The 17,571-nt window shown below is 38.0% G+C and overlaps 1 protein-coding gene and 1 long non-coding RNA gene across 6 annotated transcripts in view; both read right to left on the reverse strand.

The window, feature by feature from the left end:
• LRRC9 (leucine rich repeat containing 9) overlaps positions 1-12,569 on the reverse strand; it is a 39,751-nt gene extending 27,182 nt beyond the window's left edge. For 2 of the 5 annotated variants that reach the window (XM_019615963.2, XM_031553728.1), the window contains exons 1-11: positions 12,045-12,569; positions 11,723-11,806; positions 10,071-10,289; positions 9,368-9,508; positions 7,998-8,061; positions 7,368-7,438; positions 6,508-6,690; positions 5,424-5,579; positions 3,603-3,799; positions 2,152-2,283; positions 665-841 (exon numbers count right to left, since the gene is read on the reverse strand). In XM_019615963.2, the coding sequence (XP_019471508.1) occupies positions 665-841; positions 2,152-2,283; positions 3,603-3,799; positions 5,424-5,579; positions 6,508-6,690; positions 7,368-7,438; positions 7,998-8,061; positions 9,368-9,508; positions 10,071-10,289; positions 11,723-11,806; positions 12,045-12,071 (1,451 nt within the window). In that variant the 5' untranslated portion in view covers positions 12,072-12,569. The remainder of the gene's footprint in view (positions 1-664; positions 842-2,151; positions 2,284-3,602; positions 3,800-5,423; positions 5,580-6,507; positions 6,691-7,367; positions 7,439-7,997; positions 8,062-9,367; positions 9,509-10,070; positions 10,290-11,722; positions 11,807-12,044) is intronic. The other 3 variants (XM_019615969.1, XM_019615968.2, XM_019615967.2) reach the window with 3 other exon arrangements.
• A 366-nt stretch (positions 12,570-12,935) lies between these two features.
• Positions 12,936-17,066, reverse strand: LOC116216700. Its single transcript, XR_004160003.1, has 3 exons — positions 16,966-17,066; positions 15,250-15,375; positions 12,936-15,141 (listed from the first exon to the last, which is right to left on the reverse strand). It is a non-coding gene; the product is annotated as an uncharacterized LOC116216700 (long non-coding RNA).
• Between the last annotated feature and the right edge of the window lie 505 nt (positions 17,067-17,571).

Below are 17,571 nucleotides of genomic sequence, written 5' to 3' on the forward strand. Positions count from 1 at the left end.
ATGACCAGCAGGTTGAAGGAGATTATTCTTCCCCTCTACTTTTCTCTCAGGAGACCCCATCAGCATTCCCACAACATAAGAAGAACATGGACCAGTTGGAGTGACTCCAGAGGAGTCCATGAAGATGATCAGAGAGCGGAAACACTTCTATGAAGAGAGAATGGGAGAGCTAAGGTGTTCAGGTTGGAGAAGAGAAGGCTCTGTGGAGACCTTATAGCAGCCTTCCTAGCCCCCCCAGTAAAGGGGCACTATAAGAAAGCTGGAGAAAGACTTTTTACAAGGGCATGTAGTGATATAACAAGGGGTAAGGGCTTCAAACTAAAAGAAGGTGGATTTAGATATGACATAAGGAACAAATTTTTCATTGTAACGGTGGTGAGGCAGTGGCACAGGCTGCCCAGAGAAGTTGTGTGTGCTTGTCCCTGGAATTGCTCCAGGCAGTTTCATGTGCCTTTGGGCAAGCTGCTCTGATGCGAGGTATCCCTGCTCATGACAGGGAGGTTGAAACTAAACGGTCTTTAAGGTCTTTATCTGAGGAAAACTTCTTCATAGTCCTATATTATAGTCCTATATGATGCTTTGCAAAGTCTTTTTACTCTTTGAAATCACAGATTTTAATTTGTGCACATGGCAGTGCTACACTAAATAGCACTTATGCACTTACTCTGCTACACTGAAGGTTTCTTTTTCCAGAAATGTTTGGAGCTTCTCTTCAAATTTCAGCCTTAGGATTTGATTGTGCACCCTAAATGCACGGTTTATTTTCACTCCAATGATATCATACGCTCTGAAATCCCTGCTACAAAATCGTGACTGAATTAGATCACAACAGGAACTAAACCTGAATGTGGAAATACACAGAGGAAACAGCGTTAATATTTTCTTCTTCAGTGCAACCTACATTATTTTATTCTGTTCCCTATTCAAAAGAGAGAATCACAAGCAATACATCTAGTCTGTTTCATTTCATTACAACTTCATTCTCTCAGAGATATAAATCTCTGAGAATAAAGAAATTTACCTAACTTTATTCAAACGCCACATTCAAAGTTAGGCATCAAACATCAACACCTACCCATATGTGATTCACTGTGTTCTTTTCCTCTACTTGCATTCTTGTATCTACAATCTGTTTAAATCCTACTTCACTACACAAATTAGCAGTTCTGCACTTACAAGTGAAGCCATGCATGAAGTGAGCAGTCTGCACAGTTTCCAGCTTAAAACTTGAGAAAGAAGAGGTGGTCCACTGTCTAGCTGGGAGTCTGGGGACTGGAGCTCAGAGTTCTGTTCTACCATCTACCCTGTTCTACCCTGTGCTACACAAGCCAGGTCACTTAAACACCTGGCCCTTGACTCTGCTAAGACTGGCTTCTGTAATTCCATTTGGTACAATAAATTTCTTTAACAATTTCCTTGGTGGTCAGACTTCTTAAGAAGAAATTCAGTCTAGAAGTGCAGTATCTTCCACAGTTTTTCAATCAGTGGAAAATTTTCTGAAGAACATAGGGCAAAGCTTTTATTATTTGCAATAATCATTCGGACTGTATTTCTCAAAAAGATTTTGTGTTAAGAATACTCATTCAAAAAACCTGAGATTCACTGACCTTCCTACAAGAGCAGTTTATTTCTAAGCAGTAATTTCTAAGCAAAAATATTTACTAATATTTTTAAACCAAAAGATCCTTGGCTTGAGAAAGTAATGCTAAAAATAATTAGAATGCTACTGATGAACAACCTCAAACTGAATCTGTAAGTACAGGGCTACCTGCAGCTCCAACAAACATCCCTGAGCACAATAGGAAGGCAGAGCTGAGGTGGACAAGCTTGGAGTACTCAAGCAGAAAACAGCCCTTGAAATACTGCCAACCTAAATCTGAATCTCTCCTCAAATGAGTTTCAAGGTTACTCATACAAAGATTATGTAAGCACCATCTAATGCTCCTTCACAATAGAAATCTCTAGGAACATAGAATAAGCAATACTGTCAGTGTTGTTATAAGGTAATAGGGTAATTTTTTCTCTTCTTAACAGTAATCATTCTTTTGGAGTCAAAGCTTTAGCCTAGTCCACCACTGAGAGGAGATGAAGGAATCAGCTGTCCACAAATGAAGCATAACTGGAACTTTTAGAGTATACTAAGAAGTTTACCAGAGACTATTTGATAAACCTTCTTCAACGTGAATGTTTCCCACTGTTTCCAATTCCAACAACAAGAATTGGACTAACAAGTTAAAACTCTTCTTCTTCTTCTTCATTTCTGTTTGGCAATCTTTTTCAATTCTGCAAAAAAGAAACAAATTTTTTGTCTAAAACAACATACTAAGAACGTGCATAAATTAGTATTGTAACAGAGAGGAGTTAATCTAGCTTTTTAAAAATAGAAATAAAAAGAAATCAATGATTCTACCACTACTGATTTTTAAGAAAAAAATCTAACATCACAAAGAAAATCTTACTATCACAACTGTGGATAGTAAGGTCCTGTACTGACCATGACACCAAGATTCATCAATTCCGTTGTGCTGTAATTTTATGAATTACCTCTTTCAGGGCGAGGTCTTAATTTACTCTTTATTGTTCATAATGATATCAATCCAAATTGCAGTACTAATAAAAAGATGATGGCCTTAGGTTCAGTGTGAGGCACTGGACTGAAATCTGTATGAGTAAAGGCAATATATTTCATAGTATAAGCTCTCCCACTCCATAAATTGTTCCATTCTTGACACAATCAACTGTCTCTCCATCTTTACAAGCAAGCTTTTAAGCCGTACTATCTCAATTTATTATTTTTACCCAAATGCAAAACCTAAATGATTCTTTTGGAGCTAGATGCTCTATAGACTCTGTACTACTCTTGCTAATAGGAACAGTCTTGATTGGTCTTAAAAACAAAGCAAGAACTGGCCACATTGAAAGGAGCACAGTATGCCTTAAGTATCCTGCAAAACACCACATAGAGAACAGACAGCTTTCCACTCTTCAGAGGAGAGTCACCTAATTCCTCCTTCATGAAAACTGTAGAGTGAGCTTCGGATCCACAGCGGCATTTAACACCGTGCCCAAGGTATCACTGTTATCTCCACGTGCCCTATTGTGAGAGACCTTCTGCTGGTCATTGACTTTAGAGCAATTTGACACATGAAGCACTGAGCCAGAAATAACAATGACAAGAAAAGGAAATCATTAAAATCACATTGGGATTACAAGCGGAAAGAAAACAAGAAGAAAACAAAACCCACAGTGTTTTGCTAGAAATGTCTACTGTTTAAAGGCCCAGGAATCTTTTCCAAGCACTAGTCAGTATAGATACACATTCCAGTTATTTTTGTTCAAACCTTTTTATGCACCAAGACCGTCAATAACAGGAGTGGCAAAATCTCTCTGCTAGAAATTGGCCTGAATCTAATAACTGAGAACACAAAGAATTGTCACTTTAATGGCATTTGCAATACTCCCAAGTTTGGACCTCATCCAAATTGAATGTGAGAGAGGCTTCAAGTCCTGCTGCTAACTTCCTAACCACCACCACCAACTATACCCAAATATCAATATTGAAAACATTACATTTCTTTTCCTAAAAAAATCATTAAACATACTCATCCAGTTTTCTGTTCCAGAATGTTATTCTTTCCTTCATGGCATTTATTTTTTGTACAAACGCATTTTTAAGGCATGCCTTTTCTGCATCTTCAATATCATAAACTGAATTTTCAGTTGCCAGATTCCTTCTCCTTTGAGATTCACTACTTGCTGTTTTATCCAGCATTTCCATCTTGTCCAGTTCACATTCCAGCTAATAAAAATAACACATCATGATTCTGAGGCAAGAGATTAAGTTAAAGCGTGGCATGAAAATTATCTTAAGTTTTCTTAACACATAAACACTCTAGATGTGCACTAAAATACGTATCTCAAAACATCAAACCAGAAAATTATTTCAATAAATATTAACTCCTGATTAGTGAGTAGAAAATAAATTAATTAGCCAAAGGGACAGCTTTAATCTGAGTAGATGCATATGTTTTTCTTTTGCATCCTGCCCCCTATTTGTGTCAATCAGACCACTGTTTTACACAGGCAGGATGGGCTCCTCAGTGTAAGTTCATTATGATGCGTGTCTCAGGAAGGAAAAGGGTTAGGCTGCAGAGTTAGAATGGAACTGCAGATTTTCTTAAACACTTAATGGCAGGGACCATTTATCTCTCCATGTCTGTCCACTGTACAGCGTTATTATAGCAGTGATTACTCACTGCTGAGTGGAATCAAAACTCTTCTCATTATTTCCTGAAGTACATCTTCAGGATTAATCAAGCCACTACGCAGCTGAAATTATCTACAGCAAGACAATGAACTGCATTTCAGTCCTTTGGAATAACACGCAGGGATTTTGGCTTTCATAAAACAGAAAGCAACTCTGTGCATATATTTATTTTAAATAATACTCCCACTGGAGTGTTTAGACAGAGTGAACTATCTGCAGGCATTTATGCTCCAAAGTGCATTAAAAACCTACTAGGAATGTTTACAAATTGCTGTACAGACAATCTGTGATAATGTTCTTTTCTTTTAAGAATCACCATGGATGCACTGATGCAACTGGAATCTGATCCACAATGTACTTATACACTGCTGTCAAAGGAAAGGGAACAGACTAACCAGTTAGAAATCAGAAAAACAAAAATATCAACAAACAAATCCAAAAAACAAACCTAACTTGGGTAAGGGAAAACAAAAGCAACAAAAATACCTTTCTAAAATGCAAAAGATACAGCAAGCTGAACACAGAGCTTTCATCAGTGTTCATGGTGTCAACTAGAATAGGCAATAACTGTAATAATCTAGGAACCTGGAATGTGCCTTGCAAACTTCTGGTCTGGATGAACAAAAACAGCAACTCAAAATTCAGTTTACCACATTAAGTGTGTATCCTACCTATCCACTCTGCTGGGTTGCACTTTCATGTTGACTGTGTTCCAGCTAGAAAAGCATTGGCTAAAGCACTCATTTGAGGTTTGAGGCACCGCATTTACATAATTATGAACCTAGAAGAACTGAACTTGGAAATGGATCCCTTGCAACAACTGAAGTCCCAGACACTTTGTAGTTGGCTGCTCTGAAAAAGGACTACCTTTCAGACAGAAATGAACTCCCAGATTATGAAGATTAGTAAAAGCTGATGCACTTTCATGAAATACTTTATTGAATATCAATGAATATAACTTAATGGTGAAAACGAAACTGGAACTGCACAAATTTAAGGATGTGAAAGCCTGATTTTATTTATTTACATTAAGATGTTCCCTTAATTGACTCCATCAGGAAAAATAAAATATAAATAAAATAATTCTTCTCAACAGTCATTGCTACTTGTTTTAAACAATACATCTCTGCTGACATTTCTGGCTATTTAAACTTACTTGTTTTATGTTGGAGCTGAACAACTTTATCTTAGTTTCTGGTAAACTCTGCAGTCTGCTTTTCTTTTCTTTTAGCTCCTCAAGCTTGCCATGGAGCTGTCTCTGAACGCTTTTTACATGCATGTGATAGTATGTTATTTTTTTCATAATTGTAGTCTTTAAAAATTAAAAAAGGAAGTTGTTAATTTGTTATTAAAAAGTTTGAAGTATCACACAGCTTATTCCTGAAGAACACTGCAAAACAAGGCATTACCTTGCAAAACCTTTGCAAATACGTGCATCACATATTCCTTCTGCATTTCTAAATATCATTTTAGCATATTTGGATGTGTTTGTATTTAATCATCAGACATTGGGTGGTGTCTTGCAATGAATATGTTCTCATAACTCAGTTTTTAACAAACAATAACAGTATTTGTATGAACATCCTACAAATGTGTTGTTTCTACAGATTCAACCATGGCTTCATTCCATGATCCTCACTTAGTTCTGGATCTATATCCAGAAATGTTCATAATATCATTAGGAAAACGCTCTCAGTGTTCTGGATAAGCCAAAAAACACTCTTCTCATCTGCGACCACTTGCTGCCATGAACTCTTTTTCTCATGTGGTACAAGCATATTTCCCCCAGTAAAATATTCCGAAGCAAAAGGATGAAGATTCACACACACTAGGTATTCCACACTGAAATACACTGTATGACTTCCTCCACTGAGAGGTGAAATCCAGTCACAGGTTTTTTTTGTATATTCTTAAGCACAGAACTTTATTTTCTATGATTTAAAGATGCTCTACATGGATAGCAAGACATTTGAAAGTATCTCAATTACAAGATAGCATTTTTTTCCCATAGTCAATTGCATACATTCAGATTTCTGTGAGACAAAAGAACTTATTTCAATACAATATCATACATAAAGAAAAGAGCCCAGAAATTTTAAGACCAAGCCAAAACTCAAAATTTTGACAACCTAATCCAGTCTCGAGCGGTAACGTAAAGCACTCCCCTTAGCTGGTTAAAGCTCAGAGACAACATAAAAATGCATCACCAGTAAAAAAGCCATTCATAAAGTCTGAATTACCTCTGCCAGACTCTTGATATGCTTTTGAGAAACATCATCCATATCCAGCCTTTGAAGCCGTGGTATGTGATACAGCACATGGATGGCATAATTAGAAAGAAGGCAAACAGGGTTGGGTCCATACAGAGGATCATTTAGGGCCAAATCTTTTAAATTAGGTAGTCTTGACAAATTAGTGAGTTCCTGAAAAACAAGGAAAACGCTGTAATAACAACATGCCACTAGGCCTTATTTAAAGAATGGGTATTTCATTACATTTTAGCACAAAGATCAGGTGGGGCTTTAATAACTAAGAGTGTAAATAGAACTAAGAATGCAGTAGGAAAAGGGAGGGAAGAAGAAAAGGAGATACCACAGATACAGTAGTATTAGTGAGGAAGGCCTCGTGCAACGTTACAGAACTTTCAAGGTTCACGTAGAGTTGGAAATTCTTTTTTCTAGGGCTTGCATGAATTTGGGGAAAAAAACAACCCATAAGCAATCAGTGAAAAGCAAAGCAAAAGTTTGAAATGAAGTTCAATCTCTGTGAAGAAGTAATTCTCAAGAAGAGATTGTTTGCTCAGTAGCCTGACTTGGCCTTGCTCGAGCTTAAAAGACAAATGTGAGGTCACTAAACAAAAATGTTTGAAATATTTTCAGTAAAGATAAGATTTAAAGGACTTTAAACATAAGAAATAATGCAAAGAGCCACAAGTCTGAATTACAAAGGGACCAGGTAAATGTCATTATGGGTAGTTCAATATTCCCAATACCCAGATCTAATATCACACAGAAAAGTCAGCTCTCTCCAAGCATCATTCAAAAACAAACAAACACACACAAAAAAACACATCTAAAAGAGATAGGAAGTGTGAACATACCTTGAAGGAAGATAATTTGTTATGAGAGAGGTTTAGTTTTTCAATTTTTGTATTGAAGTCGAAGCAACTTCCTAAAATTAAAGAAATACAAACCACAGTCAAGAAAGCGTAGTTGTCTACTAGAATATCTACATTTTCATCCTTGGGACCAGCTCAATCACAGAATGAAATAAGCACTTCTGTGGGTTTGTTGAACACAAACAAAGAAATCACACACACCTACTGTATTATTTTCCATTTCCACCCAAAGAGAGGAAATAGCATTTGGAAAATTGTTTTATTACCGATAAAGATAAATGAAGAAAAACTTATAGATTCTGTAATATTTGTTTAGAAATGCAGAAACAACTTACACTGCTACTTATAACCAAACAGATTGGATTTAAACTAGAAGCCCTTTATGCTAAAAGCAGTGAAAAAGAAAAATAAACAACATTGATGCCTATCTTCTGTCTTCTTTGACATGGGATTTTTGACATGGATTTTAGGATGTTCAGGGTTGCATATTGGGTGTGACTCTAAATCATGCAAGGTGGTAAGAATTTTTCTATTAGAATGAGAGGAAGATTAAATCAAATACAATAGCAACCAAAATTCTCACACTAGAGATGCCAGACTAAAATTACTTACCTATTTTTGTTATTAAGTTTCCAGCAAAGTTGACCTCTTGCAAATTCTGCAGAGTATGCAAGCCCTGTGAATGTTTTAAACAATACAGTTTTAATCTAATATAGCACTGCAAATGCTGAAGAGCCTGGAGGCCAAGAGGCAGATCATTCAAATGTAAAAATAAATTTGACTGGAGTCTAAACAATGCTACCCTCTGTTGTAAACTATAGCTTTCTTTTGACGTGGAAAGAGAGAATGCATTTTGCCTAGAGGGAAAGAGCTTGGAAAGCTTTGTAAATGATACTGCAATGGAAATAAACCTGGTCCTCCAGCCTTAGTTTCACAGCTGTGTATGAAAAGCTGAACAGATCATGCCTCATGCCATGAGTACTCATTAGCTTTTGGCTGCAGCCCATGTCTTGGCCTCGGGACATCACAGGAATGAATCACTGATGTCAATCATTTGTCTTCATGATGACACTGCAGTTCTTTGCAGAGAGATGCCACTAATATTTGTAGTGTACTCACTAATAAATAATTTCTACCATGTAACACCATAGTGCCTTTACACGTGCTCTCTGTCAGCTCTCCTTCCCTTCTCTATCAGCACACTCAACTTTGATTTCTATTCCTTCCTCATCCTGGCTTTAGAGATTCACAATAACTTGATCCCTGTCAGAATCTCCTTCTACTCTAACTACTTTCAGCTATTTTATCTCGCTATCACTATCTCCTTCTGCCTTGTTTTCATGAACTCTCTCGTGGTAAAGTAGACTGGGCTGTAGCATTCTGTCTTCCTGATGTGAGTCAGGTAATTCAAAATGCTATGCTGTCTTTTGCTAGAAATGAGCATTTATACATTTCTTCTCCTTTTACATGCCCCACTGCTAATGGCAGAAATCTTGCTACTTCTGGACTGAACTCCATCCCAAAGGTCAGAATGAAGAATATTAATTTTGAGGTGAGATAGAAGAAAACATTTTTTTCCTAGGAGATAATTTGACATGTGACAGTCCGAGAAAAACCCAGGATAGAAATTCTTCTGAATAAGTGTTCATCCTTCCAAGACAAGAAAACACATAAAAATTAAACGGCAATCTTTTACATAATGCTGAAATGCAGACAGAAGTCTGCAGTTGTAAGAACACACACACAAAAATCCTTTCCTCATCAGCAGTCACAGAGGTTGGAAAATGGCTCAGTAAGTTAACTCTGCATATGCAGAAAATCATGACAGTCACTCGATTCCAAATAATGTTTCAGCCTTAATTCTGAAGATTAACATTGCCCTTATTATTCTGAAAGTTAGTTATTTAGATTTCAAACTACTAGTATGCCACGCATTGGACAAATTAGAAGAAAAGAAACTATAACAAAAAGAGCAGACTCACCTCTATGTTTTTGATCTGGTTATTATTCAACCAAAGTACATTCAGCTTTGTTAGGGCTTCCAGATTTTCAATCTTGGAAATTTCATTGCAATAAAGGTAAAGCTTTTCTAAATTTACACATTTTTGTAGACCACTTATTCTCTAAAATAGAAGAAGATGTATTTGCAGCACCAAATAAAATGTCACTCTTTCTGTCAGTACACCACAGAGCATTGCCAAGTAGTTCTGAACAATTTGATACCACATCTTTTGAGAAGAATTATACTAATTTAGAAAGATTTCCATTAACCTAACAAAGAAAGAGTAGCAGCTCATGATAATTATGTGACTTTAAATACAGTGTTATTTTCATGGAAATGTTTATGTTCTAACCAGTTTTCTGGAAAAGGTTTCAATATACCTGCTATGGTTAAAAAATATATAGTTTGAAATAAAAAAATCCAACTGTAGGTTATTAAAAATAATTAAATAGAAATATTTAACAGATAATTAACAAATATTTCAAAAGAGGTAACTTGATCTGCACCTAAAACGTGATTTTGCATGCTTAAATTAAAAGTGCCAGATCCAAACTCCTTTTAAAAGGAGTTCTGCTTGCTCTGCCTCAAACAAACAGAAGTGCTTGAGAAACAAACTTACAGTTATTGTAAAGCTCTGGAAATTGGTTAAAGTTGGCTAGAAAGAAAGTGGATAGTTAACTTACCACTAAACAACATTCAGCAATCCACAGCTCTCTGAGCAACAAGCAGTGCTTCAGGCCTGTAACGTTTTCAATACGTTGCCCAACAAGAGTGAGAGTAGTTAGATTTGGGAAATATTTCATGCCTACAATTCTAGGGTAACCTGAGAAAAACATCTCCAGTGCTGTTGTTTTCAGTCCCTCTTGATCAATGTTCTCATAAGACAATCCATTACATACGCACTGGAAATAAAATGCAACCATTATTCTCTTTATATCCATGGTGTAAAAAATAAGTTATAAAGTACAACATCTTACTGACGTTACAGTACTGCTTAGCATCAGTTCTCTTAAAGCTTCCCATGCATCAAAATGTGTTTGCAATTTGGACCACGTTCAAACAGTTAAATAGCTTTCTTCTGTTCACAAATCACTTTCAAAGTATTCCATGAGTTCTTCTTATCAAACCTCAGAATGCACCTTCATTTTAAAACAAAGTAATTTTCAAATAGGCTAATTTTAATGAAGATTAAAATCCAGAAATCCATAAATTTATCTGTAAGCTGGCATATATACACATACATTCACATACAGGTATATGGATGGTAACTTTAGCAGTTTTGTAGCTTTCTACTTCTGAAGTGGTTGCAAATGTAATAATACAAGTTTTGGCCAAAAAGTAAGAAGTTTACATGCAATTTCATTACAGACGAGATTCAGTTTGAGATTAATGTGTAGGTATCTACATGTGTAGCTATCTACATGTGAAAGTCTTACTCTCATGTTAGTCAAGAGATTTATCCAGTATAGGCAGAGTACCCTGAAAAGTCATTCAGATCACCATGGGAAGTGTTTATATTAACTTGATTATTCTGTAAGTTTCCTTTACAGTACGTGATGTGATACAGCTGACCACACAGCATATCTAGTGCTGTTTCAGAGGACTTAAATGTATCTGGCAACTGCTGTTCAGGTACCTTAAAGCAGATAAAATGACACTAAATGGCGGTATCTATGCAAATGAATCTATGCTTATTTCCACTGACTGTGATGAGCATATGTAGATCTTTAGACACTTTGAGTGAATGTGGACTGCGACCTCATTTAAAAATTCTAACCAGTTCATGGTGGATGAAGTTTCTAATATTTTATTGGCTGACTCTGCTCATAACAATCTACAAAAATGCATAACTTAGTCAAAGCTACTAGATTTTTTGATGAGACGTATATAACAAGATTATTTTTCTTTCTGTATAAAAATATTCCTGTATAGCACTTCTCAAGAAACAAAGCGAGGAAATGTACCTAAAAAGTAAGTTCTTTGAAGACAACCTCTTAAGAGAGGAGGTTGGACTCAGTGATCTCTAGAGATCCCTTCCAACTCCAATCCAATCCTGTGATTCTGCGAGGTTCTTAGTTCTGCATCTTGAATATTAATGCTTTTACCACAGTTATGAAATGTTCAGATCACCATAAGCTCTTATTAGGACGCACCCCATACAACCTTTGGGGCATTCCAGAATGGAGGCTATGCTACAGTGGCATCTCTAGAGAAGCAAAAGTAACTGTGTGTTCCAGCAAGAACACTGATAATTACAAAAGTAGAGAGGAAGATTAAAAAAAGAAATAGAAAAATAACAACAAAACAGATGAACAAAAAGGACCAAATATCTTACCAGCTCTTTAATTATCCCCTCAGGGCTCTGGGTTTGGGTATCACTTTGCATCACTTCTTGAGTTTCCTGCAGTGATAGGTATTTCTTAGAAAAAAAAAGATAGCAATATTATTAGCTTTGTAGCTACCCATGTAATTTACAGAGGCACGGGATTTCTAAGAAGTTTGTAAAATAATAATGATAATAAATTGATCTAGAAGATTGCATTCCAGAATCTGTATTTCCAATGCACTCTCAATGGAGATTACAACAGCAGGAAGCTGGAAATGCTTGGAATATCTCAATTTATCACTGGTTTAATGAACATTTTTAGATTCTGTACCATAGCAGAGGGTATTCCAACCTCCATCAGGAAGGATGGGGAATTACACCACTTCTTTCTGCACTGGGCTCAGTTAGTTGCATTTGCACAAATTGTAAAGGTGAGAAAAAATGTTACAATTACTCTCCGGCATTAATAAATGCTTGTTTGTACATAAAAATATGACTGATTGGCTTTTGTTGTTGCTGTTTTGCTTTGTTTTCTTCTTTTTTTTAGTTTTCCTTTTGAAAGCGCTTAGCACATAGCTCAGACTACATCTTTATCTATCTATATCTCCACTGCTTTTGAATTTAATGACACACAGCCCCTCTGGTGAATGCTTCAGGATAAGAACCGAGATGAAACAGCAGAGGAATTTACACCAGACCCGGATCAGACTTAGGAAGCAAACGGTTTTGTTCCACCCCGCCTACTGAGGGCACAGCTTTGCCAGCATCGCTTCTGGAGCGCTGCCTCCCCGGAGAGCGGAGCGCTTCCCGCCATCAGCGCGTCGCCTAGGAGACCGCGTCGCCCCGCCCATTAGCAGGCCGGCAGCCAATCGGAGGCGTGGGCGCGAGAGGAGGGCGAGCTTCTCTCCGCAGGGGCGTCGGCCATGTTTGTTACGTCAGGGCGCGATGCTCAGCCCAGTATTTCCAGTGACTCCAGTTGAAGAGACCTACTGGAAATGACTTGCTAAAATCAATTAGAAATGTGGGTGTGAGGCAGAATGTGCCCCTCTGACCAAAAGAACTGTGCTCATTGAGCCATTCATTCTATCAGTGTAAGAACAACATGTTGAAATCACTTTTTTTTTTCCTTTTGCATGAAGCGAGGCTGGCTGAGCGCTTTCCAGCGGTAGGATTTCTCAGTAGAAAATGGGGTCCACCGCGAAACGGAGCGAGGGGGTGAGTTTACTGCAGATTGCAAGGGTTTGTGGCAGTGTCTGCATTCACGTTTCTCTCAGTTTTTCGTGAAGAAGAAAATGGCGCAAAATGTTGTTTTGTACTTGCACTGCTGCTTCTTGCCGCCAGGTGTCGCTCCAATGCCACGTAAGCGTTATATGCGTTATAAAGGGTGTTCCCGTGAGCTTTTGGACTTCCCCTGCCTGCACGGGCTAAAATTCGCTTTACCAAAGACACGCATTTAGTGGGCTTGTTCCAGCAGAAGTCTAAGGAAACAAATCTATGAGTCTAAGTATGCTCTCCCAAATGAACGTGCTGTAACAAGTGTGTATGGAAGAGCCTTAAATTAAAAAGCAGCTGGTAATGCTGTGAAAACTCTGCACACTTTTCTGTTTCAAAGAAACAACAGTTATCTACTCAGAGCTTTCTCCAAAGAAACTGCAATATCGTTTTGCTTAAGGGAAAATGTCCTGTTCCCTTTACACTGGATCCTGCAAAGAGAGCACCTTGTTTAGCAAATGACTCCTTTTCTTCCCTACTGGCAAAGAATCCAGAGACAGCCCTCTCAGTAAATTAGCTTAGGCTGCTAGGCCAGCTGTTACTATTTTGTGATCTCTCTAATATTTTTAAAATAGTGATTGAAGGATGAAACAGTAAAAGTGGGCACTGCATCCAAACCCAGATATTCACCGGTATTATCAGTAGCAAATTGCAACAGCTTTCGTTTTGGAGAGTACAAGTGAATGACTCACTGTTGGCACTGAGGAAAGCCAAATGATCTAATTTGGGTGCAGGGATTTCTGCTTTACTGGAAGATGCTCCTCTCTTACCAGAAGGGAATAATTACAGAGAATCAACATTTTTGTTCTTTCTAAGTGACTGAATGATCTCAGGGTGACCTGCTCTGGGAATCTACAGTGTGTATGTGATATCCCTAATCTCTTCAACTGCAGCAGACATGCAGGGCAGTATTCCATTATTAATCATGAACTCAGCTCATTAAGAACTAGATAATGTTGCTGCATTTGTTGCATAAAGATGGTAAAACACATATTTGCATATACAGTCCTTTAAAAATGTCTGGCAGCAGTTGTTAGATTTCTCTTTTAATCTGAGGGGTTTTCAAACCTATCATAGTCCGAATTAATCATCTCAAGTGCGTTATCCCTCACCTTCTGCTGTGGCACATTCTGCTCTAATTCTGCTAAAGCCTTTCAATATAATTTCATAGCATAATCAAAGCAAGCGTTTAATTGCTGATGGTGCCCTGCTGCTGTAAATTTACTTTGGGAATTGTCCTTGTAGTTTTGCTGACTACCACAGAAACCTTTGAAACTGATACAGTGAGCCATAAGAACCTGATGAGCGTATTATGGACACGTGTTTCAGCCTATGCCGCCTTCTAGTGTTTTTTTTGTAGGGTGGTGGTGACTTGAATTCACTGAATTGCTGAAAGCGATTTTTACATTTGTTGGTGAAAAAGTCTCTGTCCTTAAAAAAAATATATTGTTTGCAATCTTTGTACAGCTTTTTGGTTGCTTCTGCTTTGTATTATTGGTATATTTCTGAATTCCATGCGTCATTTCTTAATCAAAGTGCTTCCAGTACTCTGCAAACCAAGGCATATTTAGATCAAATATTATATTAAGTGCCAAGAGGAAGTGATGATAATCTATATGTAAGCATTTAAAATAGCCTGTTTCTAAAATATAACCTCTACCTTATCTCTGAAGAATTGTACACACTCTAATTAGCTTTGAGTATTAGGTGAGATAAGCAGTTTGGTTTATTTATTTATTATTTTAGCAATCTAAATATCTCGGTATAAGGCTTGGCTGTGTATTTTAAAGTGTTAAAAATAATAGAATCCTTGTTAAGCCATTGGGAAATGTCACCTTTTCAGCTGTAATAGGAGGCAGGTAGATTAGTAGGATATGTGCTGACATCACTTTGAAACATGAAGCGTGTGACACTGATGTCTCCATCTCGTAATGCAGAGCTGTTATTGCTGCTGGGGGTAGAAAAATATTGCTGAAATAAGCCTGAGAAAGGCTTCTAGGATTTGACACGACACTTGTGATGCAGTCACTGTGTTTGCATCAGTGCTGTGAACCGTGAGCACAAATGTGACAGGGGGAGAAGTGCACTTGCTTTTGGCACTGTCAAAAATAGGTGTTACCTGGGGAGCGTGCATCCCAGACTAGTTCCTGTCCGACCTGCAGGATCAAATGGATGAAAGTATGTCATCTCAAGTATGGCACAGACAATTGTTACAGATAATCCAGAATCGTGGCTTAGGTGCATAATATGGTTTAGTGTTTTACCTAAAATAATTGGCTGAACTTCAGGTGGACAAGGTCATTTCCCAACAGCTCCAGCTGCATCTCCATGTCGCACAGCACATGATGCAGAATGGATGGCCCCTGTTTCCCTGTGGTCCAAGCTTATTTCTTAGGTCAGTAAAGGATAGGAAAAAAAACCTGAGTTATTTTTGATGCCTTAGACTTGGGGATAGTTGAAAGTCTCCTGCAGGGAAGTGAAAAAATAAAGCTCAATAAAACATCATTAAGAGCAAACAATAGGTAAAGCATTATTTACATATAAAGTTTTATTATTGCAGCAACTTCTACAGCCAGCTCAGAATTGGGTGTTATGCTAGCAGAAGAAGTGAGCTCAGCGTTGATCTATAAAATAGCTGTTGCCTAGTGACTCGTGATCCTGGCACGCTTGCTTTATGCCAACAAAAACCAGCACTGTGCACTAGTAGATACATGCTGACTTTTGTTGTGGTCACTGTCCCAGGGCTCACAGCACCGATCCCAGCACAGACCCGTGAGGAGCACTGCTTGTCACTGATCTCCACCTGCACCTTAAACCACTGGGTATGATTTTGCAACCAGTTCCACATCCATTGGATGGTTCATCCATCAAATCCATGTATTTCCAGTTTAGAGAGGAGTGTTACGTAGGACCCTGCCAATGACTTTACTGAAGTTCAGATGGCTTACATCTCTTGGTCCACTGCTGCAGTTACAGCATCATAGGAGCCACGAGGTTGGTCAGGCAGGACTTGCCCTTGGTGAAGCTATGCTGGTCGCTCTGAACGATAAAACTGGGGCAGTTAGCTGGGTGGGCTGTCTCTACCTGGGAATGGGCTGGGCATTGGTTGGCTGATGATGTCCAATTGTGTTTTGCATTGTTTTACCCCTCTTTCTTCTTAAATGACCTTTATCTTAACCCTCACATTTCCCAGCGTCTCGCCTTCTGATTTTCTTCGCCCCATCCTGCTGGAAACAAAACTGAGTGGGGTTAAACAAATGCTAGGTTCTCATTACTGAATGTCACTGTGTAGACAAGGCAAGAAAAAATAAAAAAGGGCAAAAAAATCCAGTACAAAATACCCAAATACAAACAACATATCATGAAATTTGTACAGTACTGATTAAATAGAGTGTAAATTGGCTTAAAAGCAGACTTCAAAATGGAAAAAACATTTTTATGATTATTAATCAACTTTATGAAACTATGTAATCATTTTATTGGTCATCCAAATGCTATCATAGGTCTCTGCCAGTTATATCTGTAGACAGCACAGACTTGTTGAGTAGTAAATAATAAAATTATGCCTACATTGTGTTTTGAGTTACCTAATTAAGTGGTCACAGCCCAGCAATGTGCACTTTAATACAGTTAAATGCAAGTGAGCTGCACTTACAGGAGAAAAAAAACCCATGTTCTGAATTAGGAAAGGAATATAGGTTCATCATAACAAGTTGTTTCAGCCTGAGCTCCCATTGTAAGCATAAATAAAGTTAACTACACGATCTGTGGATTTGTCAAAAGGTGATAACAGAAAGTGTGGCAGGGAAGGGGTTTCTCTTTTGTATGCTGTGTTGATAAGACAGCTTCTACAATAGTTACATACAGTCAATAAGTATACAGAGGTTAGGATTGGTAAAATCAGTAAGTATATATACAGATGTTAGGCTTAGTAAGATTATCACAGTGGAAAGATAATCAAAAGAAATGAAAATACTCACCAGTGTTGTAGACTCACAGTAAAGTCCCCAAGGAGCAATCTCCAGGGAGAGATCCTTCCTCAGTGGCAGTCAGTCCTTAAATGGGGTGTAGGAGAGGTGCAGCCAGGCTCCACCCCTTCCTGGTAGCACAGCTGAATTGCCTTCACCTGCACTCCCACAGCTGACTCAGTGCTTGCCTCAGGTGGTCATCAGAGGTTCAGGCTGTGATCAGCAGGTCCCATACACTGTGTTATTTAATGTGACTTTGACCTAGGGGAAGAACATACATACAAACTTGATCGTGTGCTGCCAGCAGACCCTCAGCAATGGTAAGAATTCTGGGACGTATTCTGCAGTCACACTGCAGTGCCAGTCAGCAGTCTCTAGGAAATGTGAATTCCCAAAGAACCACAAGAGTAGCACTGGAACATTTTGTCTAATATCTCAGTCAAAATAATTGTGCTAAAAAAGAGCAATAAAATGCAGTGAGGAATTTTCACTACTTTTCCCACTGTGCATCTCTTTTGTCTCTGAAGTACAGGGGAAATTGAAAACCTGTTAGACTGGAAAAAGTGAACTTTCAAGGATGAGATAGTACCTTACTTGGTCTGACAGAGGGATGATGAG

Source organism: Meleagris gallopavo, chromosome 5 (genome assembly GCF_000146605.3).
Source record: "Meleagris gallopavo isolate NT-WF06-2002-E0010 breed Aviagen turkey brand Nicholas breeding stock chromosome 5, Turkey_5.1, whole genome shotgun sequence".
NCBI lineage: Eukaryota > Metazoa > Chordata > Aves > Galliformes > Phasianidae > Meleagris > Meleagris gallopavo.